We start from the raw sequence: 26,967 nt of genomic DNA on the forward strand, positions 1-26,967 counted from the left end.
ATTTTAGACAGCAATGTTCTTAAATTCAGAAAAAAATGTGATTTAAAGGTTAATTACTGAAACCGGCAACCCAAACGTTCTATAAACGAGTTAATTTATCCGCATTAGTTTAACAGAATTAGATTAATGCTGTTTGTGTCACCAGCAAATGGTGCAAAACTACAAGTCTAAGATGCACAAGAGTCAAACTTTATGCTTTTAATGATATGGTCTTAATGAGCTTTTTCTGTGTTTATGACAAATGTTTGACGCATTTAAAATAAACATCCAAATTCTATAACGGATTCTATGAAAAGTTTACATAAACTCATCATTAGTGTGAATATGAGTGAGCTTTTGAGGGGAGGTGTTTGAACCATTTCTGTTAAGGTTTGATTGATTTGACAACAGAAAACTAAGGAATTTGAAAAACAAGAAATAGTTGCACAAGATAGATTTTTTTTTTTTATACAACTTGTTCCTCAGAGACGAAATTATAAAGATTTAATATATACATCCTCAATTAAAGAGATTTTTTTAGAGTTGAATCTTTACTTCTTATATACTTTAGTCTCCATCAGTAAGATTCTGTCATAATTCTGATTAGATATTTGATAAATCTGCTAGTAGAGCTAATTTAAATCTGTTGCTCTGCTTAAATAGACACAGCTTTTGAGGATTGTCTGAAACTTTCAAATAAGGTTGAGGTCTGAGCTTTGGCAAAGCCGGTCTGAAGCAACTCCATTCAAAAATTAGATTCAGATTTGAGATTAAAAGCTGTTGATGAATCTCTGGACTATTTTTTGGATTAATCGATTAATAATTGGATTGCCAAAGATTCCTCAAAGACGAAAAAAAAATAAAAAATTCCACTTGTGGTGTCCTGGATAGAAAATATTGACAATTTTATCTATTTTTTTTTTTTTATCTTAAATGCAAAATGTTTATATATTTTTTTATATAATTACTGCTCTAAGTGGGTTGCTCTGTCAGCTAAAGGCATGTTTTAGAGTCTTATACTCCAGTTAATGATTAATCGATTACTAAATTAGTTGACGATTATTTCAATGATCGATTAATCACGATTAATCTGATTATTGTTTCCGCCCTTTTTTTTATATAATGAACATGATTGTAGTGCTTCAATAAAATAAGAAATGCAATTAAAATCTCAAGTGAATATATTTTCTATGCATGGTAATTTTAATCCTCCAGCTCTTATCCAGATCTTATCACTCCATGACAGCTTCTTCTCTGCGGTCCACTTTTCAGATTCAAGCAGATCTTAAAGAAGCAGAAAGAGGCTTAGAAGTGATGCAGGGGTTGCTGCTCTCCTTCTGGATATGCATGTTAAATGCTTACCGATGCTAACCATTAGTATAACCTGGCAATCTGATGACAAATGTTATAGTTTTAGGAGCTATTGCTGTTATTATTCCATTTAAGAATATCTATATCCATAATGATAAATTGCACAATTTGATGGTTTGATGGTTGCTATACAACGAAGAGATTCAAGCCTGTTAATGGGGGTCTTTCAGCCAGTGGTACTAAGAAAGAAGGTGATCCTGTGAGGTCTTTAACGGGTAGGCGTCTTAAACTTGGACTTCAGAACTGGTTTCAGGATGGATAAAGCTGGCTAACAAACTGGTTTTATCATCAGCACAACCTTGATGAAAATGTTTTTGTTTCCACATAGGGAAACCAATTTTAAAATGATATTACAAATCCTGCTAAGGGTGGTCAAATATTTAACAGAAAGGCTTTGCATCCCACCCGGCGACACCGTTGTTGGGCCTGCAGGGTGAGAATGTTTACGTTCCTTTGAAGAGGGCCTGGATCCAACATGCTCCTCCTGACACTTCCTCCTCCGTCACACCTACAACCTCAGTTTCTGGGCTGAGAGTTGAACTCCTGGCAGATGTTGTGGATGATTTTGGAGACGTATTTGTAGAGGTTGTCAAATTCATCCACAAAGAAGGAGTGCTCCTTGTCGGGGTCTGTAGCGATGTACTCCAGCTCGTCCTGGGCGGCCCAGGCAATGCCGATGGAGTAGGCGATCACACCTGGAGAAGAGGGGAGCGGGTTACACATATCAGGCCGTGATATGTATCTTTTAAGTCTAGTGTGAGATTAAAGCCATTTAGCTTCTACCTTTCAAAGGGAAGTTATCATCACATGTTTTTTAGTTAATCAGGGGAAGGTGCATTTTGCAGAACAAGACAAAGTATTCCATAATAAAGTACAAGGAAGGTATGGTATTGTTTAAAGCTGTGCTTCCCAAATGTTTGTTGCTAGGGACCCCTTTGTTCACAGGAAAGTTTTCACGCCCTCTATTACCCCCTCCTCATGCACAACCTTATGAACAGCTCAACATAGAAAAATCAACCTCAAGAGATTCTCAAGAGAGTAAATAATTTTAATGCATAAAACTACCAATTTTAAATTTTAAATGCTTATTTAATCTACATTGCTATCGAAATTTTTTTTTTCTAAAATATAACTTAAAATGGGTCATTTATTCAATTCATTTCTACGGTGCCCCCCTTGTGATAACAATGGGCCCTCATCCGGAGGGCCCACCCCACTTTGGGGACCAACAGTATAGAACTAAAAATATATTAGCCTTAATTTAGCTCCGTCCATCTTCCAATCTAATTCAAGCGCTTCTTTCTTCTGTTAGAGAACAGACCCATAGCATGATGCAGCCACCACCAAATTTTCCCCATGAGGGACGCTATATTCCTTAGTTGTTGCAAAAACCTATAAATGCCAGAGCTGTACATGTTCCTCCTTCAACCCCATCTGACCAAAACATCCTCCTACTCTTTTCTTAATAAATTCAACCCCATAGCCTGATGCCAACATCACCATATTTTATACAATGATGGTGGTGTATTCAGGGTGATGTGAAACTAATCCATTTAGAAAGTGTAAACACATGCCACACTTAGGATTTAATTTGTAGTAAAATTTTTAAACAAGTTTTAATTTTTTCTTTTACATTAGTTTTATGATTATGCGCTATTTTTGTTAGTCTGCTGCACTCTGTAGCATTACGTTAGGCTATAATGTATTTCATCCAGTCTAAAGATTTAAGGAACCAATTTAATTGGCTCATTATGTCATTATATTCTTAATCAACGTGATAAAACTAATCTTGATTACGAAAGGAACGCATCTAAAAAAACTTTTTTCTCTAGATAAAAACTTTATGAGAAACCAATTACACAAAAAATTATGATTTTAACTTCAGAAAATATAAAAACAAACCAAACAAAAAATATATTCCTTATATTCCTAACCTTGTTTGGGGTGAGGTCTTACCTTGGCGATGGACCGCCAGTGCAGGTGCCCTGACGTCATCATAAGAGCGCCCGTCTGTGATAACGATCATGATCTTACGTTTGTTGGGTTTGGATTTGCTAAAGAGCTGGTCTGCTGCAAAGGTGATGGCGGCCCCGGTGCTGGTCCCGCCACTCCAGTAGTTAATGCGCTTGATGGCGTTCAGCAACTCTGCCTTGTTATTGTATTGTCCAAAGGCGAACTCCAGCCTCTGCTCATAGGTGTACTGCACGGCTCCCACTCGTGTGTCTGTGTCCGAGATCTCAAACTCCCGTGTGACGTTGGCCACAAACTGCAGCACAGTGCGGAAGTTGCCCGTCCCAACGCTGCTGGAACCGTCGATCACGAAGGCGATGTCGTTGGCGTTGAGGCAAGTCTTGCTGCACACCAGGCGGTCTGTGTCACACACCCGCTTCACCAGAGGCTGGACGGCCTTTCTCAGAGCAAACCAGCTGTTCACAGGAAGGGAGAAGAAGCCGTTTGTTCGGCACACAGCCTGTGGGACGAAGAACAAGTGTGTCAGACCGTTTTAATGAAAGCACTGACAAACCTACAGAACAAAACATCACCTTCTCAACAAAGTTGGCCTCAACTAGGTTTTGTTTCTCGTTCTCATCCGCGCCCTCGATGGTGACAAAGAAGATGTTAATGCCAGACTCTCGGGCAAGGCGAGAAGCCTCCTCGACCTTATCAGTGGGCCAGCCATCCACAAGCACCACAGCTACGTTAGGAGCGCCTCCTCGGTTTCCATTGGCGTCACTGAAGTACTGCTTGTTGATGTAGGAGAGGGCCTTTCCTGTTTAAGCAGCAGAAGGGACCAGGGAGACAATGAACTAACGCTGCAGTGCATGGCACAAGTAAAACCAATAGCTTCCCTGTATTTAATGGGATTTTATGTTACAGACCTACAAAAGTGTCCGAAGTGGAGGGAAAATAAAGTTTTGAAAACAACCAATGAAGGCAGCTATCAGCATAGGGTATATACGGTATGTCTGTCAGCTTTGCACATCCCAATGATTAATGTTCTTTGCTGTTTGCAAATATCTAAATAGGTAGCATCACTGACTATAAATCTTTAACCTCTTGCCACAGATTTCACACTGAAATAGGAACCTTCACCCAAGTCTTTTGCAGCATCTTTTGTTCTGCACTTTACTTTGCGTCTATGCACAAGAAAAACATCCCGACAGCATGATTCTGCCAACCTCATGTCTCTTCATGCAGACAGTGTGCTCAGACTGATGGAAATGTTGCGTTGTTGGTGCCAAAATTAAGACTATTGCATTTCCTGCGGTGCCTTCTTTCTCATTGTAGGAGGCTTCATTCAGATGCCAGCAACTGATCTGATTAAAGATAGTCTGGCACTGAGTGGTGCAGGCTAAATAGCTTTAGCATTGGATAGCATGCCTCTGCTGGTCATCCACTACAACAGACACATAAAACTAAAGTTGGCTTCCGATGGCAGTTTTCGAATCAAGAAACATCTGCCGGGTTATTTGTCAGGGGTTTTGTCTATAATAGGCTCTAGTTTAAAAATAGTACTTAGTCTTTATTAGAGCACCTCGAGCCATTTGCATTTAAGATGCTAAAATATTTTCTGATGCAACATCAAAAATATTAACATAAAAGCATTACAATAACTATAATAAATGATGTATAAAGTGTTTTATGTTCTAGGTTTCTCAATGACTAAAGACTTTGATCCAGTGATTAACATGGAGCACAACAAGCATGAGGAAATAAATGGAGAGTTTAAATGCATTGCAATTTAAATTCAATTTGTTGGTTCCTTGTTTGCACTTTATATAAATTGATATATTGTTACTATAAACATTACCAGCATTATATTGTTTATCTTCTTAAAAGATTCACTGGCCGATTACTTAAGGATTCACCTTGAGTTGAAACAATATTTATCTTATCATTATTATTATTTAAATCAACATTCTCAAAGTGATTTTTTTTTTTTAATCTATAGTTGCCGTTTAAGTATTGTCAAAAATATCTTACAATTAGATGTAATTAAATACTCATATTTTAAAATTTCCTGTCTACTTTAAACATTTTTAAACTTAAGCACATTGGGCCGTCGTTGGGTTCTTATAGGGAGGCCTTCCACCAGGCTTAGCCGGTTTTCTCATGTAAAGGATTTAGTGAGCAGAGCAGAGTTGGAGATATTTTATCAAAAGCATGGAAAATTGCTTTGTTAACTATCCTTGCTTTAATTTTCTTAATAACATTACTTGTAGCAGTAGATTTTATTTAGGAGTATCAGACTTTAAAGGGGCTCAGTACTGTATATTATATGCAATTATGCATTAATTTTTCAACATTAAATCCTAAACAAAATCTTTTAGAATTTTGGTTTGTATCCTGACAAAATGTAATAACGTTCTGAAGAATAACTACATGTATAAGGCACCATATAACTACTTTGTTTATGCGGCAGAGTTGTACACAAACAGGTGAAGCAATCCTCCATCTACCTAGCAAGTGTACTCTGTTCAAAAATATTTAACTGTTACAGAAGAATGTGCTAACCTACATTTAGTTTGTCAGTGTCTTGTTAGTCTCGGTGGCAGGAGAGGCTCCGCTTTAGATTACAGAGTTGTTTACATTTACCCACAGGGTTGTATGATTGTGGGCAAACCCCCAAAAAGCTGCCTTTCTATCGGCATGCAAAATTTAGCAGGTCCCAGAGGGAAACAAGCTCCAGCTGATGATTGCTGCAACACCAAATCAAAGCAACAAAACAGCAATTTTTGAGAGCTGACCCCCAAAGGCTTGTAAAGATATAACCTTTTCTGGTCAGAGCAGAAGAAAAACACGCCTTGGTAGATGAGAACTGTAATTTAGCCTGCTGCAATCCCTGCAAATTTAGATTTAATTCTATCCTTCCATGTGAAAATGTGCCAGGGTAGTAAAAACCACGCGATAATTGAAACCCTTTCACTTACGCTCTTGAGATTGTATTTGTCACAGCTGGTATCAACCAGTAGGGCAACTCACCCACATTGGACAAGCCACCCTTCTGCACAATCTTATCTACAGCTGCCTTCACATCCCTGGAGCTGGAGTAGGTCCTCAGACTGAACTCTGTCACAGGTTCATCACTTCAAACAAAATAACAAAAAGTCACTTTATTTATTTTTGTAGCCTAAAATGTAAAGAAAAAAACCAGACAAAGAGCAGCAGGCTTACCCGTATTGGATGATGCCCATCATGGGTCCAGCCATGCCCACGTTGATGACCTGAGCCACCTCCGCCAGAAAATCTTTCTGAATCTTAAAACGGCGCTTCCCGATGCTCCAGCTGCCATCCATCAGGAACGCAAGATCGACCTTACAGTCTGGAAAAAAGTAACACACCATGCAGTTAAATTGTGGTGGACAGGCATTACTTTTTTTAATTTCTTTATATATAAGACCTTTAACCAAAAAAAAAAAAAAACTTATAAAGAGTTTAAAGATAAAGAGAACTATTTAACTTTGTGCCTCTTGCATTTGTTTGATGGCAAGTCTTGAAATGTAGTTATCTTTTTTTTTTTCTTACTGGCATAATTCAGATTCGCTAATCAATAAGGAGAGCTGTTCTGCTCCAAATCCAGTAAAACAATCCAAACCATAATGCGACCTCTCGTCTATCCACAAGACATTCTTCAGACAAACTTCCGTTTGACTTTAAAAAGAAGAAGGATGGTATTATTCTTTATTAGGGCATTGGTTTGGACCTTGCAGAAGCTTCAAATAGATCATTGGTTTTTCGAGCTTGTCAGCTGGCAGACTCGCAGTTGGAGAGAGAATTTCTAAAAGAGTTTTTGGACTAGGAAACTCCCTAATTTTAAAGTTTGTTTCTGAACTTCCTTCCTTTTCCACAAAATCCATTTGACTGCGGTTATGCAGAGAGGAAATGATCCACAGATTACTTCTGCAGTGAACTGTCATCCCCAGAAGCTCACTGATAATCAAGCTTTAGGATAAATCAAAAGGACACAATGATAACATAAAGTAATGAACATTATTGGCACAATTATTTATAGAAAACATACAAAAATAGGGCACATTTTAAACAACACATATTTTATTGAAATCAGATGGTTAAATACAGTTTGAAAAGACAAAAAAAAAGATTAAAACTACTGGTTTTGCTCAGTGCATAAAATCTATGTGCTAAACGTGTGCAAACAAACGTAGATGAGTAAATATCAGAAAACCCTCACATTTAAAGTAATTTAACAAGTTCTTCATTTACATCTAGAACTGTGCTTCAATAAAAAATTGTCCAACATCATGAACAAGATTAAAACACATTATGATAGAAACCATATTCCTACATGGCGTTTAATTTAATAGTGGAAAGCAGCGCAATAGGAAGCAGCATTATTCTTGAACTGTTTTGAACTGTTTTTGAAAAACATGATTTCCATGTATGAAGAATAAGAAGAGGATGCTGTGGTAAGGTTTGCAAATAAAAACTGGCATTTTTTTAACCTTATACTTGTTAAAATTTCTCACCTAAGCTAAGAAGCCTAACTCTGGGCATGGATTAAAGGGGTGAAAAGGGTTTCATGCAGGAAAACCTACTAAATATTGAATTAATCTCAGGTGTGTAAACTTAAAAGTCCAATATGGCCTCCTATAACTGAAGCTAGACGCATGCTTGAATGCTTGTCATAGATCTGAAGGAAAAAAAATACTAATTTGCAAATTTAAAGGTGCAATTAGATCTACTAAGAAGAACATACTTGGGTCTCCCTGTGATGCAGGGAGTTCAGGTGCTCTGGGTGGTGGCTCTTGTTCTCTCATGCTAAAACCTAAAAGACAAGAAAAAAAAAATGTGTTTACGGTTTGAAATACAACAGAATATTTAATCTCCTCCTTTTTATCTTGATTTTCTTCATGTGGGATAAAGGAATGGAAAACAACCAGTTTAACCTTTAATCATCCAGGAAAATGGAGTGCGTTTTTTGCCACGAAAATAAAACACTACTCAGCAACAACAAAGACAGCTCCAACGCCTACTTTTACAAAATTACAATGAAGGTTTGTAGGCGTCCTCCTTTGAGTGATCCCAAATGTTTCCAGTCACAAACATCATGCCTTTAGACACTGTGCCATCTGACTTTCGCTCCAACACCCCTTCAATTATGGACCCAGCCAAAACCCAGAGTCTTTTCCTTGGATAGCTTTGGTTTGGATCGCACTTACTGACAGGGCTGAGCGTTTACAGCCAATGTGTCCAAATGAGAAGCCGTGCAACCGAACATACCTGATTCATAGGGGGTCGCTCCTGGTCTCCAGGCATTTGGTGGCTCCACTGCACGGATGACATTTTATAAACTAAATGTTAGCACACTGCTGCCACGAGGTAGCAAGAAAGACTTCATAAAACATGCCGGAGTCATTGTGTTTTGGTCAGAAGCATTTAGCTACAGAGCTGTGAAAAGTTTCACCCTTACAAGTTTCTTTATTTTACTTTTAAAGTCAAATTTAAAGATTTCAGATCATCAATCACTTTTAATATCAGTACAGTAAAATGTTAGTAAATAAAATATTTATTCATTTATCAAAGGCAAAAAACAACCCACAAAAACAACCAACCCAACCCTCTGTTTAAAGTTTATGGCAATTCTTGTTAAATTAATAAATATTTAGGATTTTACAGATATATTAACAGGAATAAGAAACAACCACTGGAATCTTCAGGACTCCAGCAAACCACAGCGAGAGCCACTATAGGCAATTGGAGAAAAAAAAAAAGGAAAAAAAAACATAAGACAGCATTAATAATTTTTTTTGGATTCAAATCTTCTTCTTAAGAAAAAGAGCCAGAATTGACATTGGCATATTTTAAAAAGATTAATGATTTGTTAAACTTCAAGGAGACCTTGAAGAGTCTTTTTTTAATTATGGAAAAACAAATGCCAGTTAGTTTACTGCGTGGGGACACAGGAAAAATGTAGACCAGTCTCTAGAATTAGATCCAACCTGGTAAATGGATGATTAAAATGCAAGTGATGGTTAATTACAGTTGGTTTCAAAAGGTCTCTGTTAATAATGATTTAAGTGTCTTAAAATGCAACTTAAGAACCATCGCAGTGGTTCTGTCAAGTTGAGTGGAGGTTTTGGAGGACCCAAATGCAGAGACAGAAGCTGGAACGGTAACTTGCAGATTTAAGCTTTCAAAGGGGTGGCAACTGAGGCAAAGATCCAAAATTAACATAATACAGAAAACCAAAAACTAGAAGACATTAGGGAAAACACACACGATGATCTAGAAACGATGAGGAAACAGCACTGAGGAACTGCACAGGGAGAGTATAAATGGAAGACAGAAGAAAGACTGGGCTAATGAGCTGAACAGGAGCAGGTGTGGATGGAAGAATCTAGAAGGGAGCTAGGAGAAGCCTGACACAAGGGGGCAACAGAGGGTCAACAAAAAATACATAAGAACTCAAAAAATATAACCAAAAAACAACTAGAATAACACAAAATGGAAATCAAACCAATGAAAACTCAAAGCCAGGACAGGTTCCTGTTGGCAGGTCTGCTAGTCGCTGTCTATACTTCAGCTGAAGGAAAGAAAGAAGCTTTCTGTGGCAATTTTTGACTTTATAAGAAGAAAATTACGTATTGGTTCGTTTATGGCCACCACTGCTTCCCACTGCAGGAACATTATAGTTATTCTGACTTTTACTCAGAATAGGGAGAAAAAAAAATCTCCATCGGACGAATATTTATTCCTTCCTGATTCGCTTTTACACTCTTGCTTAAAATAATTCTGCACCATAAAAAAAGTTGAAATTAAAGTGTATTCTGCATTAACTCAGGTCATCTTTTTCTTCTATTAGCATAAGTTTAATGATCTGAAATATTTAAGTCTGACCAAAAAAAGTGAAACCTGTAAAGGGTTAATCACTTTTTCACACATCTTACAGTGAAAACCTTAAATGCTGCATGACCATCCTCCCTGCAAGTTCACTGTGGTTTCTCACCTTTAGCTTGCGGCAAATCCAGGGGCATTTTATGGCTGCCGTCTAAATCAGAGGACCGAGGGGCTAAAAATAAAGACATTATCAAATAAGAACAAACTGGGACCAAAGAAAAAACAAACACTGTAGTGGGGAGCTAGCACCCCACTCTCTTTAAATGTTTATTTTGGCAGGATATGATTGTATTTTTATGAAAGCAGCTTGAAATGCTTTCCAGACCTCAAAAAGAAAATAAAAATGATATATGACATTTTGGGCTTCCTGCTGCCCTTTTGTCTTGTCAGCTCGCCATATAGCAAGTCAGTTATATTGTTGAATGTGAAGGCATGCCAATAAAACAAATAAAATGTGGTTTCCTTTACTGAGCAGTTTAGGTATTTTGAGTTTTACTTTCATGTGCATTCAGACGGAAATTAACCCGACTGTAATATCTATGTATTGTGCAGCAACTAGGAAAGAAACAGAGAAACAGGCAACCTGGCTCTGTTTATACTTTGAATTAAAAATAAAGGCGAGATGAAAAATAATCCAAATAACAGAAGCTGTTTCTGAATAAAAGAAAACAAAAACCTTTTTTTTCCTTTTACAATGCTTACCAAAGTATTCATGCCACTTGAACCTTTCCACATTTTATTTACATCATAACCAGACTTTAGTGAAAATCACTGGGATTTTAAAAAGTAGGTAAACCCGAGGTTCAGTTATTAGGGTTAAAAAATGAGATATGATTTTTCTGAAATATGTTTCCATTACAAAAACAAGTAAATCATCCTCATGTATTTTGATATTACAAAACAAAACCACAAAAGCTGCATTTATACTGAGATTAAATGACAGAGAAGTCGTCTATATATGTGTGAAGGCTGGATTACACTTTACTTTATTCAAGCGCATCTGAATACAAATGCACATTAAGTTAAAGGTTTGCAGAACCACCTGTCAATGTCTTCCGGCTACAGGTCTCATTGCTTTAACAGCTTAATTTGGAGAATTAACTCCTTGCTAACTTTTCTTAGCAGAATTGCTGTTAGTCAGACTGGGGAGTAGAAATTTCAATGCTGAACTCTATTGAAGTTTGTATTTTAACTGGGCCGTTTTAAGAGATGAAACTGCTTCAACTTTTAAGGTATAGTGGAGGATGTTTTTTTTCCGGGTGGATCATTAAATTAAGTGGTCCTCCTAATAGTCAATCATTCTGGTGATATGTTTATGTAAGGCCGTCCTAAGTGCTCGTAGTTACTTTCCAAAAGAAAGTACGCTTGTATGAGCGATACAAACAGCAACTTTTACACTGAGCGTGCACGAGGGCTTGTGCATGCTCTTGCACGTGTTTAATAGATGTTCCCTCTTAGGAGGGGTTACAGGGTTGTTCATGTGCATTTTTTTAATAGTGGAGAGGGTGGGTCTTTTCAAACATTTGCGAAAATCCCCACACTATACCTTTGACCATGTCACTGAAATTCTTGCTACATGTTTAGGGTCGTGATCCTACTGGAAGGTGAACCTCTTCTACATTCTCGCCTTTTGTGGGTTATTTCTATCGCACAATGCTGTAACCATCATAATTTATATGGTTTATCTAGGGTCATCTGCAGTGGTATTTTTCCACGACACATTGTCTTAGGTGTTTACTGTTCTTTAATACTCAAAAAAACACATTCATGTATACTATGAAATTACATACAGGTGAATCCTATTAACAAAATACCACTTTTGAGCGCAACAGAACTACGCTGGGGGAGTGAACGCTGGCACGACTTGCTGCCGCTGCTCGCCGGTATTTTTGTATTCGTTGCTCACTGCCTTCGCTCACCGGTAACTTTTAAACTTTTTTACTTTCTAACGGACAGTCTAATTGTTTTTACTGGGATTGTTTTTACTGGGAATACGTCCACGATTCGTCAGCACTACAGGACTGTGTGAGTCCCAACTAGGCTACTACCAGTAGCTCACCTGTCCTGCCTCGTTTTCAGCCTCACCTGGCGTTTTTAATAATGTGGACCGGCAGGACATACACCCTGCTTGTCTGTATCTGGATATTCCTACTGCCCGCTCACCTGCAAGTGGCGGGTTTGCTGCAGTATTCACCCGCTGACCTGCTCCGGCTCCGCTGTCACTTCCTTGGACCTGCGCCCGAGGCTCTCCACCTTCACCCGGACATCACCTTCCAGCCACGTTGGAGATACATCCACCGAGGGTCCCGTCGGATTGTCCACCGCAACGGTTCAACAGCAATAAAATCCATCTGGTTCAGCTCCCGACGGTGGATTCGTCGCCCTCCATGCTCCACCAGCCGGCCTGTCGACCACAGCGTGTTAGCCCGCCTAGCTCGGTCGGCTAGCACCACCACCAGCTGCGACAACAACGCACTCAACTTTGCTCTGCTCAACATCCGTTCACTGACAAGCAATGGACATCTCATTCAGGATCTCATCACTGACCGTAAACTGGACTTTCTCTGCTTAACCGAGACCTGGCAACAGCCCCAAGATTACTCTCAGCTCAACGATTCCACTCCTAGTGGGTTTGTTTACATCTCTCAACCCCGTGGTTCCGGTCGCGGAGGAGGTCTCGCGATAATTCATCGCGAGAATTGGAAAGTCTCGCCGGTATCAGCTCCAGTTTCAAGCACGTTTGAATCCACAGTCTGCAAGCTATCTGGTCCAACTCCAACCATCATTGCTGCTGTCTACCGCCCCCCAAAACCGAATAGTGTCTTTTTAACTGAGTTTGCTGATTTTCTCACCCACCTATCCTCTCTCTCACCAAACTTAATTCTGCTGGGTGATTTCAATATCCACATGGACAACACCAATTCGCCTCTCACCAAAGACTTTACTTCCTGCCTAGAGAGTTTTGGATGTCAGCAATACACCACTACCCCCACACACACCAAAGGACATATTCTGGATTTAATCTGTTGCTCTGGTATCATCCCCCACAACATAACATCTGATGAACTCCCCATAAGTGACCATTTTCTCCTCTCATTTGCAGTTAATCTTACTCTCTCAGTCTCTAAAACATCCCGCCTCATATCCTTCCGGAACATAAAGAAAATTGATCCCTCCACCCTTATTTCCAGTATCCACTCATCCTGCCTCCTTGACTTCAATAATCTGCTAACCCCTGATGATCTGGTTTTTCACTACAACACTGGTCTCCATAATATTCTTGACTCACTTGCTCCTCTAAAAAATTGATTTGTTTCTTTCTCTGTCTCCTCCCCCTGGTACACCCCAAATCTCAGAAGCATGAAAACCAAAGGACGGCAACTTGAAAGACTTTACAGAAAAACTGGTCTTACTATACACAAAGAAATGTACAATAATCACATTATGCACTATAAGGACTCAATTGCCAGCACCAAATCACAGTACTACTCCAACTTAATCACTGCCAATCAACAGAGCTCTAAGTCACTTTTCTCTATACTTAACAATACCATCAAACCCCAGGACCCTTTCCCCCTGCACCTTTACACAACCTCCTTCTGCAATGACATCATGTCATACTTCACAGAAAAAATCAAGAACATTCACCAGAACCTTGGATCAACGGCTCATCTCAACAACTCAGCAGATCTCCCCCCACCTACACATTTATTCTCCTCCTTCCATCCTCCCACTGTCTCGGAAATCACAGAGCTCATCCGGAAATCCAAATCATCCACCTGTCAACTGGACCCCCTCCCAACACAACTTGTCAAAACCTGCCTTCCCTCTCTGGCTCCCCTCATCTCCGCTATCATCCACTCCTCCCTCACCACTGGAACTGTCCCTACACCTCTCAAAACTGCTGCCATCACCCCGATTGTAAAAAAACCTGATGCCGACCCCACCAACTTCAACAACCTCCGTCCTATCTCCAATTTACCCTTCATCTCCAAAATTCTTGAAAAAACAGTTGCCTCCCAGCTCCATTCTCACCTATGTGCCAACAGCCTGTATGAAGAATTTCAGTCTGGTTTCCGGCCCCTCCATAGCACTGAAACAGCACTCATCAAAATCACCAATGACCTCCTCATGGCATCTGATTCTGGACTACTCACCATCCTCATCCTCCTCAACCTGAGCGCAGCCTTCGACACCATCTGTCACACCACCCTCCTCAGTAGGCTTTCTTCCATTGGCAGCACGAGCACTCCGTTGGACTGGTTTATTTCCTATTTTTCTGACCGCACTCAGTTCATTCAACTGAAGACCCTCAAATCCACCCCCTCCCCCGTCACCTCAGGAGTGCCCCAGGGCTCTGTTCTGGGGCCTCTGCTCTTCATCATCTACCTCCTTCCCCTTGGCAATATCTTCCGTAAATTCAATATCCACTTCCATTGCTATGCCGATGACACCCAGCTCTACCTCACCACGAAGCCATCGTCCTCTCTTCCGCCCGCCTCCCTCACAAATTGCATCTGTGAATTAAAGGCCTGGTTCACCAACAACTTCCTTCAATTAAACAGTAGTAAAACCGAGGTTCTCCTCATTGGTACCAAATCAACTCTTTCCAAAACCGACAGTTTCCAAGTCAATATTGATAGCTCCTCCATCTCCCCCTCCCCCCAGGTTAAGAGTCTGGGTGTCATCCTCGATAGCACACTATCTTTCCAATCCCATATAAATAACATTACCCGGTCTGCTTACTTCCACTTAAGAAACATCAACCGCCTCCGTCCCTCCCTTACCCCACACACTACTGCCATACTTGTGCACAGCCTTGTCACCTCCCGACTAGATTACTGCAACTCACTCCTCTTTGGACTTCCTCAGAAATCACTCCACAAACTACAACTGGTCCAGAACTCAGCTGCTCGAATCAAAACAAGAACTCCCTCTATCCACCACATCACTCCGGTCCTCCGACAGCTCCACTGGCTCCCCATACAGTTCCGCATTCAATATAAAATTATCATGATGACTTTCAAGGCACTTCACCATCTTGCCCCCCCATATCTGTCAGACCTCCTGCATGTTCCCACCCCCTCCCGTGCTCTTAGATCCTCATCTGCTTTGCACCTGTCTGTCCCCTCCGCCCGTCTCACCACCATGGGGAGCAGAGCATTCAGCCGCTCTGCCCCCCGCCTCTGGAACTCTCTACCACCCCAACTTCGAAATACGGACTCAATTCTCCATTTTAAAATACAACTCAAAACCCATCTGTTCAAGATTGCTTATTCTCTTTAAAAATATCAATTTCACTGTCACAGCCTATGTATTTTTAAATGTTTTTAAATGTTTTTATAATTATAATTTTTATTTTTTCTGACACTTTTTGTTTTGTACGGTGACCTTGAGTGTCCAGAAAGGCGCCTTTTTAAATAAAATGTATTATTATTATTATTATTTAATTTTTATTTACAGTATAAGAATAAAGTATAAGGGCTACAGTATAAGAATAAAGAGGGTGGATTTAAAGCTCTAATAAAATAAAGTTATTAGAGTACTTGTAAACTTAGAAAATAAGTTTATGGTTGTGATGTGTTCAGAGATGAAAAAGTCCAACGGTATAAATACTTTTGCACTGTAGACATATCTTATCCCCACCCATTTACTGAAATCTAAAACCTGGAGATTTGTTAGTGCCCAACAAATAGAAATGCATGAACACTTACGGTATGGTCCAAAGCTATAAAGCCACCGTTCATACTCTGAGATATCAGGCCTGAGATCCCGAGCTAGAGGAGGACGTTATGAAACCCGTTAGTGTGGAGGAAACTAGTGGGAAACGCACTTGTTTCCATGGTTGCAATTGATCTGAAATCATTCATGACCAATCCCATACCAGTGAAAACAATGGCTTTCTTTGCACAATTATCACCTCAGAGTACATCACTATCACATGCATCAGTATCCTGCCCCATTCTCCTTGTGCGCATTTCAAAGAACCCCTCATATGGCACGCAGCCGGCATGTAAACGCAGTGCTCGCATGTGCCTTCTCACACATGGAGCCAATTCAACACATACATGGTCAGCAGATACTGAACTGTACCAGTCACATGAGCCTGCTGCGTTTACAAATGCAACACAGCTGGATATGAGGCGTGGAAATGCGCTGTAGAAAAAATGTGCAAAACACACCAAAACTTGAGCATGCTGGTTAAAAGGAGGTGCATTTACTTACCTGGAATCTCAGGTGTGTCTGTCTCACTCCAGGCATATCCTGAGTCTGGAACAGCATAACTAACATCTGAGTGTACAGCAGAGAACATTGATGCATCAGCAACTGTAGGGGCTACATCCAGAAAGCTTGGTTAACTCTGGAAAGAATGCTGCATTGAAGTCTTTCCTTAACATTTATCTGAGTCTTTGCTACCTGCTGGTCGTCGCGCTCCTGGAAACCAATCGGGACGACCATAAGAAGAGGGCGGCCAGTCCCTTCGTGGGAAAGCTGTGCACAGGACAATTAGAAAGCAGTTTTAAAGCCAATCATCAAGGAGTAGCATACTGTGATCTCCAGTGAAATGTTAAATATGGAAGTTAGGTCCCCCTGAAAGCGGCTGCGCCTCGGAACTTCCCTACCGGTTCTTTACAACGGAGCAAGTCATTTGCAACTCTTAACTCAAACTGGGTAAAACCATATAAAAAAGGACTATAAAACAGGAGTAAAAAAGTGACAGCGTTTATTCCAGGTCAGGTCGTTACAGGACAGAGAAATTGCTTAGGGTTGGCACAGCTGTGGGCACAAAAAACGTCAGCGAGCGTCCAGCAAGGATTAAGCAAGGATTGAGCTCCAAACAAAGTCATCTCCTCCTTCTTATACCCCATGAGTCCATGTGTTGCATCAGGTGGATGCTTAGCTGTCCGTATCAGAAACTGACACGCCATCCATGCTCTGACCTTTATGCATCTTGCCTCTTTACCCCAGGATTACACATAGCTCTCCTTTATCAGTCCGCCTCCAAGATGTGCCCATATCCTGTGTATTTTTAAGGACACAAAGGCTGTTCTGATTAGATGGCCTCCGCAAACACAGTGACATCCACCATGTGAAGGAAGGCCTTCTACTCTGTCCAATCTGGCTAACAAAGTAACAAGTGATGTATAAAGAATAAACCTAACAGAAGTAACAAGATGTTCAGCGCAACACTGAACAAACAACTGGGAATTCAGACACCGAAAACCTACTGGTTAAGAAAAGGTAAAGAATATTTAATATGAAATTTCTTCACTGTTTTTATTGAATTTTGGAATTTCCGTTACTGTCATGTTCTTGGTGCTGATGACTGGCTTAATTACTAACTCTATTCACTTTTTTAACTGTCCGGTTTCTCATCACTGTTCTGATCTGTTTGCCTGACCTGGCTTCGGACTCCTGTATGTTCTCCGGGGCGCAGCATCTAGGACACTCTGGGCAGCCCCGCCACATCTTGTTGCTAGCTGACCGGCTGGTATCTACCCCGTTCTCAGTTAAAGTTATTTCATTGTCTGTCTTGCCTGAATACTGGGTCCCTCTGTTCTGAGTCGTTACAGTTGCACACATGTTCTAACATTTCAGTCAGATTGAACTGTTTTACCAATTGCCTTTTCCAGGCATAATATTCCACATCCAGGCTTGATCATAGAAATGTCAATATTGGTTAGACTGAAATAGGGATTAATGACATTTTTAAAAGTAGATCACAACTGCATGTTCTCTCTGTATGGGATCTGTAAGTTCTTCCTCTTATAGTCCAAAAACTCGGACTTTCTTAAGCTGCCTTTTTATGTTCTTGTCTTTATTGGTTCCAGTGTTTCATGACATGATTATCGCCGTATGCCATGTTTGGAGACAGAGTTTGGAACCACAGCTAAAGTTACTTCATCTGGTTTATAAAAAAAGAGACACAAGAAGATCTGGGTCACAGTAAACAGTTCTTCTCCTACTTTGATGTGGAAGTATTGAAGTACTTCATACTGTTTTTCCTCTATTAATAATAAAATAAAAGAACAAAGGCCAGCAACGCTTTATTTATTTATTTATCTATTCATTATTTATTTAATTTATATAGTGTAACACTTCTTATACACTAAAATTTTTTAAGTGTGCTTTCAAATTTTAATAAAAGTTACTTTAATTAGTTTGAGTAATATAAGTCTCCAATTTCTTATTCAGAGCTATAGTAATAGATTATACTCAATTTTAGCTGGTTTATTTTTCTAATTTATTTCTGCTATATTAAAATATTAAGACTATAGAAGAAATGTAAGTATTTCTTAATTATATGTAATTATATGTTATCTTATATGTAAGTTATAAGATAAAATCTAATATGTGATCATCTTATATGTAAGTATCTGAAAAATGAACAGAATATCTGCATTCCTGATGTTCTGACTAGTTATGAAAGAATTAATTGCATAGACCTTTAGATTTCTTTTTACCAAAAAAGGGATCAATGCAGCAAGCTATCAGCAAGCTATCAGATGGCACATGATGCTTATTTTTTAACTTTTCCACACACAAATGCAAGCTTTAATCTGCCAAAAAACTATTTAAAGATGATTGATATCATTGATCACCAAAGGTAAAAAAAAAAACAGCCATCACTCCACACTTCAGTTAAATCCAGGTCAGGCAGCTTGCACAAACACAGCGTCTGCTTTGAGGTTCCCATACAGCGACGGCTTGTGTTCAGGGCCTTTGTTTACAAAGGCGGCCCGAGAGAGAGCAGCCAGCAGCTCACTGAAGCGTGGACGTATTATTATAGAGCCGATGTCAAACCAGGGACAGTTTAGATAGCCGGCAGAGATAAAGCTAATCTGCCGCTGGTCAAAGAACTGGTACAGCACCCCAGACAATACGGTTGGTTTTTGTTTTCTATTAAAACTGCTGCTTTGAAGGATTTAGTTCAACTCCCTCAATCATAACTATTTCACTGATCCCTGAGGTCAAAAGGTGAGGATCATCATCCTGGGTTGGAGCGTATTTTATATCTACGGAATCAGCATTATGTGTTAGCAAGTGTTGTAATGTTCAGAACTGCAAAAAGACATCTGCATTAAACACATTAACAGTACACCTTTTTCCAATATAAATCAAGTTACACCCCATTGAAATAATATCAATGTTTTATTTTTTTAAGTGTAGCTTATATTTGCATTCATTCAGCCTGAGTTTCTGTAATAACCTCTGCATGTGTTTTGAGGAATGTGTCCACCATCATAACACATCTTTAGTCAAAATGTTTAAAAAGCTTCAATGAGCATTTTTGGGTCTGGGTTTTAACTTGGTCATTGCACCACAAGATTATGCCCTGATCTTTTGTAGCCTGGTGCATTTATTACCCATTATTATGTTTCACAGCATAGACAGAAGGTTGGGACCGATTTATTGGCCCTTTATTGGGGAGTGGCGGCCTAGTGGTTAGAGCATAGAGCTTGGAATCCTGAGGTTCTGAGTTTGAGCGCCACTCCCATCGACTGCCACTCTGGGTCTCTTAGCGAGACCCACACTGCTTCCTGGGTGCCCCAAAATGGCAGCCCACTGCTTCCCAAGGGGATGGGTTAAATGCAAAGGTAAATTTCTCCAATTTTAGATCAATAAAGTTCAATTAATATTATTACTTTTATTTGCAAAGTTTGCTTTGCACAAAAAATGTCCTTTGGTTTTATCTGATTAGACTGCCTTTATCCACATCACAGTTGGACTAAAACCACCTTTTCAAGTGTTACTAGGTACTCTGTGTTTATCACTAAAAAAATCCCAATGAAATAGTTTGATGCTTGTAGTTGTAACCTGACAAAATTTGGAAAAGGTCAGCGAGTATGAATTTCTTCCTAGTTGAAGCAGCAGTTATCAAAATATCCTCATGCACCTCTTTAGCTGTCACACTGACATGTTTCATAATAACTAGCAGTTGAATTTAGATCATAAGTTAAAGCAACAACATCTAGCATCTGTTTTAAATTGCTAGGTGCCAAAGTTAAAGAGAAAAAAACATTTTAGCTCATAAATCAGAAACTGAAGGGTCAAAGTAAAAAAAGCATCCATCTTGGAAACTCCAGAGGCACTTTGCTAACGTTCACCTCAAAATTCTTGACTTCCACCTAAAGATACAGCCTCCAGGGATCAATATCTTATTTTGTAAAATTGCATTGTTATCCTCTAATCTTAATAGCTGCTTCCTGCACAGGTCAAGCGCTCGGCAGCTGAAGGTTTAGCCAAAAGAACGACTGTGTTCACCCTGCCTTTCATAAATCAGACCCTACAATCAGATGTCATTTAAACAGATATATGCCTGTCTAATTTTAGGGAATTCATGGCTTTGCATTCCGCAGAAGGAAAAACAGAGGCGCATTCCTAAGACGGCCACACCTTGGCTGGTTTGTGGAGCTTTTTCAGAGATTGGACCCATATGCTGCAATGGTTGCAGACTGTGTGCACAACTGGACCACTTGGCACTGCTTCTTTCATCTCTCTGAACCCTCACTGCCAAAGTACACAAGGCTAGCAACTACCGCCTATGTTTAATAACTTTTATGAGCAATAAGAACAGCTGAATTATGGCCATTAAATTATAAAGCAGTCCCTTTTATCAACTCCATTAGTTACACGCGAATCCCAAATTAAATCTCAGCAGGGAGTTATAGCTACAAATAAAAAGAAGATTTCTATCTAAGGCAAATTTTAACAGAGAATGCTCCAGATATGGTCGTGTAGCCTTTGTCTGGGTTGCTTGTTTTTTCGGGCTGGCTGGCTGCTTGAAACTCTCTGTTTTGCTCCACTCTGTGAATCAGAGTGGGCAGATGCACCTGTCTCTCTTTTAATCACCCTCATTGCTCCCAGCTATTACTCTGCCAATCAATACCTGCCTCTCTCTAGCCTGATCTAATTGGAAAGGACACCTAAGCTACAAGGGAAGTGCATCAGCGGTTGACATAATCTGTACAATCTGAATAGTGCTGGCAGCTGGGAAGGAGCTAGGACCAGAAGAATTATGCTTCATGTGGTTAGCATGGCAATGCAGTTAGCTTAGGGACTTCCTGATGTCCCTAACCACCACTAAGGCTGGAGGCTGTCTAGTCCAGACCTCCTTTCCTACCCTGGATAGTTTTCTCAACGTTGATCCCATGAGAGGTGAAGGAATCAGGAGCTAGAATTTGAAGGATCTGGATCAAGCCTCAGTCAGTCTCCGCCAGATCGCCTCCTTGAGGTCTGTTCCAGTGACTGTGAGAACTTCATCTGTATTTCTGTGCTCGCCTTGCTCTAATTGGATTCTCATCGGCCTGAGTCTATCACCAACCTGCCTACATCCCCAGTTCGGTCTATCAACTCCCCCCCATTCAATAAACCTTTTGATAGCAACACCGTGTCTGAATATTGAATACTTGGTTATCTGAAGACTCTTGTTACAAATACAAATGTATAATATTAAATAACCCCAGTGCTAATGGATGAAAGGAAAAAAAAAGCCATTCTAATTTAATTATTAGACAAAGATTAACAAATGAATGCTCATGGGCTTAGTTTTTTTTTTCAAGAAGAATTATCTTACCTAAACTTTTTAAATTATGAATCCTCTGTTTATTTCTTAGACCAAAGGTTGAGTATATATCCTGTTAACCGTTCCCCTTCACATTCAGATAATTGATAATAAAAATTCTATCAAACCAATTCAAAACAATTCTTTTGTTGTTAGGCCTGTTGCAGAACTAAGAAATAATTAATTTAATTTAAATCATAAAACTTAGCACAACAGCTGAACAGGGCTTAACAGCAAAGATATTTGCAGATGAAAAGACATAATCCAAAGGTTTGTTCAGACAACAGACGGCTATAGATGTTATGACATTATCACAGCACTGATGGAGGAGGCTTATCTTGAAGCTCATATCTAATCAAAATGAATCTAAGTGACTGATGGATTAATCTCTTTGGCAGTTCAACTAATTCAGTTTACTTTGTAGCAACAATGACATCTGAGCATCTGCTTTGATTTGGGTACATCATGGCGTTACAGTAGTTAAAAATATAAACTGCTTTGTAAAACATTTCACCCTGAACTTTTCTAATCTGATTAACTCTCCTGCTTGCTCTGACCCGTCTGCTTTAGCGTGGTTAAGGACTCCTGATCTGATGCCTCAGAGACCCACCAGAGTTTGACTGGATCGTTGGTGTATTTCGTTCGGGCGGAGCTCTGTTAAAAGCTGTTTGCAGCCATGAGAAAAGTGCAGATAGAAGAGAAGATAGTGCGGAGGAAAGGAAGGAGAGATTCAGTTCAAAAGCAGCCCAGCTGTTTTGCTTTGATGGAAGTTGCAGGCATTATTATTTTTTCTCCACAGAATGCTATCAAAACAAAAGGATGTGCGTGGGCGTGTATACAAGCACTGGCTCTATTTAACTTTGCTCGTTGGTTCTTGTAAAATGAAAATATGACAATGAAAGATGCTCCTGATGAAAGAAAACAGTAGTTATGTAGAGAGAAGTGTAAGCTGGGACACTCAGTGGATGTATTAGTGCTGAGCCTGGGGGTGAAATATCAGAGTTAAGGGTGTGAACATTAGGGTCAGACATACAGCAGTCTGCTGACGTTTACCTGCATTCCTTCTGTCTAGCCCACCACACCTACCTGTTCAAGTTGTGTGTGTAAGCGTGCTAAGCAGGAGGCTGACCTGGTCTGGCTGGAGAGGATGGTTGCCTCCTAATGACTGAGCCCGCCTCTGGTCGATGCACACCTTGAACCGAGATTAGGAGGAATACATTTTCTGAGTCTGTACTGACATTAAACTGAAGCACAAATCCAACTGTAAACATTTCATTAACCTTGCTTCTGGAAGACAGTTCAGGTTGTTTTGGAAATCAGAGGATTGCACCAGTGTCTAAATATCAGCAGTTTCCAAAAGTGTCACCCCCTCTGGTAAAGATGTGTGAAAATCAAAATAAATATTTGAGTTGTTGCATTCTGATTATTTAACTGGTTATTCCCCATTTTTTTAATACTAAGATAAACATACATTTACAAGACCTGATAGGTATGCTCTCTGGTCATTCTAATTTTTAAGAGTGACTAACATAATTCCTGTCATGCCTTTTTCCACCAATTAAGAAGACAATAAGTCACAAATAACCGAACATAAGTAAATTATTAATAAATACATATAATAGGCCTCAGTAACAAATATGTTTTATTTCTACCTATTGAATAAATGTATTAATCTTCTTAATGCCTGAATATGCTTTAAAAAAAGGTAAATCAATCATGTCTTTAGTGTAAAACAATCTCTCTATTAAATGGAGACTATTATTCTTAATGCACCATTTGAAACAAGTATATATTTACATATGACGGAAATTATTTGCAAGTATTTGAGCAGGACAATAATTAAGGAAACACTCTTGTTTCAGGTATGTAGATTATGCTAATAAAGCTTTTTTGCACTGCAAAAAAGATCTAGAAATAAGTAAAAACTTTTGACATTAAGTGTATTTACCCTTAATTTGAGTAGCTAATAAGATAATTTGTCAATAAGATGTTTTAATCTTTAAATAAGATAATTAGATAGTATGCACTTTAAATTAGAAGAAGTGTTTTTTCTTATTTTAAATGCAAGTTGTCCTATTCCATTGGCAAAGTGTTTCACCTACCTCTTCAATTCAAGAAAAAATACACTTATTTTAAGATAAATTACTTATTTAGATTTCAGTTTTTTGCACTGAAGGCTTTGAGATTCAGTTACAAGATATTTTTTTGTACCTATCCATTTTAATCATGTTAATTTAAATGCAACTTATTGTGCTGAAAATCAACCGGATGCCGTTTACACTCTGGGGACTAGAGGACTGTAAAGTCCTTCAAAAAATAAGCATAACTGATGCAGGGATTATGTGCACAGTGGTCCCACAATTTAAAAAACTGCTGGGTTAATTTGTCTTTGTTACCGTGTGATAACCCTTGTCCAAGATAAATAGTCGCTGAAGACTTTTACAAAAACATGACGCCGGATAAGCAAATATAGACAAAAACAGATGCAAAGATGGTCTATAAAGAGTTAGAAATTAGATTCTTAAGTCTACGGTTGTAGTAATGATACAAAGGAGTTAATTTATTTGAAGTCATTTCATGCATCTTTACCAGGGGGTTGAAAATATATTCAAAAAAGTTGAATCACCCAGAGAACTTCAGATTCCATCAAAAACATATTATCTTTGTTTGAACATATGCAGGTAAAGCAACTTTGTCGATGCAGAAATACATGCAAAGTACATAATATGTGTAGAAGTGAAAAAAAAGGTAAAGTCTGAGTGCCAGTGTAAAAGAAAAAGAATCAGAGAAAACCAAAAGTTAGCGGGTTGTATCTGGAATTTCCCAAGTTTTCAGGTTGACTTACCTGAAATGCCACGATGTGGATATCTGTTTGGGTAGGAGCTACCTCTGAACGCTGCAGAGATGGTTTAGTCAGACTGGAATTGCTTTGTGTGTAACTTTAGCTGGATCTTTTTAAAACGTATTTACCCACCTTGGCTGGGACTTTTCCCTTGGATGCTCTGTGACTGTCCTATACCAATCATATAGTTCATGCAAAGAAATACTTTGATTAAAATTAACATTACAATCTTATAGCCATTTAGTTTTAGCATTTCAAAGTGACAGGTTCACTACTTCCTAAGCAGTGTATGGCTAAAAACGCAAAATGTCACTATCCTGGTGAAGATTCTCGGTCATCCAGGCCACAGTCATCCGAAAGAGTAAAAAAAAACAAAAAAACAATCCACTTGACTTTTTTTCCCCAAGTTTGAAGACATTTTACTTCCCATCCAGGAAGGTTTTTCTATTCAAAACATCAGAAATAGCGTTTAGTTTGAGGCTTTATAGATTGGACCAAAAAGCCTTGAACTCAAGGCTATTTCTGACATTTTGAATTGAAAAAGGTGCCTGGATGGGAAGTGAAATGTCTTTATATTTGGAAACAAATTCCAATGGATTGTTTTATACCTTTTTTGAAAAGATTTCACTACATTTGACACAAAACGTGTGATAATTCCAGAGGGAGACCATTGTTATTCATTAAAAATCCCCTCACGCATATTTTTTGAGATTTTACATGATAAACCACTAAATAACATAAACTTGTAAAATGGAAGGAAACACTTATATACATATACTAAAGTTGTGGCCTGCATAGTATTTATTTTACCTCTGATTTTTCAGTGTGTGTCTAATTGGTCAACAGAGATTTAGCTCAGAGGTCTGAGATAAAATTGTTGACAATGTTAAAGCAGAAGTGGCATAACTGCAAACTGAACAGGACATGGCCATCCATCAAAACTGATAGACAGAGTAGAAAGTGTATTAGTCAGAGAAAGAAGCAAGAGACCCATGGTAAGCCTGGGGAGCTGCAGTGGTTCAAAGCTAAGATTGGGATATATGTTGATACAATAACCATAACAGGGACAGGAGGAATGTTATTAAGAGTCAAAGGTGTTAAAGGAAAAGTACACCCAAAACATGATTAGCCTTCATTTTCTACTCACCCCCATGCTGAACAACACTCTGGAGTACTTTTTTGATATCTCAAATGCATCTGGAGATCTGGGAGGCTTCTTGCTGTCTGCTGACATTCAAATAATGGAGGTCTATGGCGCCCGAGGCAGAAAGGTCCATAAAAGTCCACAAAAAACGTGTCAATATTCCTCCATACTGCTCGTCCAATGTATTCCAAGTGTCCTGAGTGGGTAGCGTCCATACTTTACTCGAAATGAAGTCATTTAGAATGTTTTTAGAGCATAAACAGTAGTGTATAGGACTTCCTGAAAGCGTGCGCCTGCGCATTCACGACGCTACGGAAACCGCGGCAGACCAAACCAGACGAAAGTGCGCATTCAGCGTCTGCTCTGCCGATAATGCAAGCGTAGAAGAAGAAATGTGCTGTTTACCTGTGCAAATAAAGAAATAACGAAAGAAAAATGTCTGAGGACTTCAGTGTTGAGGAAGAGCATGAGTTCTTTGCCGAGCTGAATGCGCACTTTCGTCTGGTTTGGTCTGCCGCGGTTGCCGTAGACTCGTGAACGCGCTTTCAGGAAATCCTATACACTACTGTTTATGCTCTAAAAACATTCTAAATGACTTTGTTTCGAGTAAATTATGGACGCTACCCACTCAGGACACTTGGAATACATTGGACTGTTGGGAGCTGGAGAAGTTCCACCTTTCTCCAGCAGAGTCCGCCGTGGATCCTCTGAGGGAGCCTCCTGCACAGCTGCAGCTCGTCTAGATCATCAGAGGATCCACTACTTAAGCTGTCTTCAGACCTTGCCTCAACGCCGCAGTGTTGTTCCAGTTGGTCAGCGCTTAAGCCTAGATCCTCAGAGTAAATCTATGACTTTTGAATCCAGATTGGATTCTAACCCCTGTGTCTGTTTTCCAGGAAACCTGTGCCTCCTCTGTGAAAGCTCTGGAAGAGCTAACCTGCCGAGCCGACCCTCTGAGTCAAACCTGAAGATTCACAGAGAACCTCCAAGCAGCTCTGGACTTGAGCTGAGTAACCCAAAGCCAAGGTCTGTTCTAAGTAGACGTGAGACGCTGAAGCAGCTACGGACTCTGCTGATGAACTCTTCCCCAGAACCAACAGTGACTCTCCCAAAGCTAACCTCAAGAACCCTTAAGGTACAATCAGTAGACTTCTGGAAATCAAACCTCTGTTGGCAACGCTAACTGAACTGTCTCTCACGCAGACT

General features: G+C 39.5%; 1 protein-coding gene across 9 annotated transcripts in view; it reads right to left on the reverse strand.

Annotated features, from left to right (window-relative positions):
- Nucleotides 1-1,099: 1,099 nt before the first annotated feature.
- vit (vitrin) overlaps nucleotides 1,100-26,967 on the reverse strand; it is a 40,796-nt gene continuing 14,928 nt past the window's right edge. The window contains exons 9-23 of one of the 9 annotated variants that reach the window (XM_038284103.1): nucleotides 24,750-24,788; nucleotides 24,621-24,671; nucleotides 22,905-22,967; nucleotides 22,386-22,439; nucleotides 16,627-16,701; nucleotides 16,435-16,545; nucleotides 15,924-15,986; nucleotides 10,319-10,381; nucleotides 8,593-8,640; nucleotides 8,069-8,137; nucleotides 6,526-6,673; nucleotides 6,334-6,437; nucleotides 3,894-4,120; nucleotides 3,307-3,820; nucleotides 1,100-2,045 (exon numbers count right to left, since the gene is read on the reverse strand). In XM_038284103.1, the coding sequence (XP_038140031.1) occupies nucleotides 1,867-2,045; nucleotides 3,307-3,820; nucleotides 3,894-4,120; nucleotides 6,334-6,437; nucleotides 6,526-6,673; nucleotides 8,069-8,137; nucleotides 8,593-8,640; nucleotides 10,319-10,381; nucleotides 15,924-15,986; nucleotides 16,435-16,545; nucleotides 16,627-16,701; nucleotides 22,386-22,439; nucleotides 22,905-22,967; nucleotides 24,621-24,671; nucleotides 24,750-24,788 (1,808 nt within the window). In that variant the 3' untranslated portion in view covers nucleotides 1,100-1,866. The remainder of the gene's footprint in view (nucleotides 2,046-3,306; nucleotides 3,821-3,893; nucleotides 4,121-6,333; nucleotides 6,438-6,525; nucleotides 6,674-8,068; nucleotides 8,138-8,592; nucleotides 8,641-10,318; nucleotides 10,382-15,923; nucleotides 15,987-16,434; nucleotides 16,546-16,626; nucleotides 16,702-22,385; nucleotides 22,440-22,904; nucleotides 22,968-24,620; nucleotides 24,672-24,749; nucleotides 24,789-26,967) is intronic. The other 8 variants (XM_038284104.1, XM_038284107.1, XM_038284105.1 and 5 more) reach the window with 8 other exon arrangements.

This window comes from Cyprinodon tularosa, unplaced genomic scaffold (assembly GCF_016077235.1).
Source record: "Cyprinodon tularosa strain WSP-4 unplaced genomic scaffold, ASM1607723v1 ctg199, whole genome shotgun sequence".
Lineage (NCBI taxonomy): Eukaryota > Metazoa > Chordata > Actinopteri > Cyprinodontiformes > Cyprinodontidae > Cyprinodon > Cyprinodon tularosa.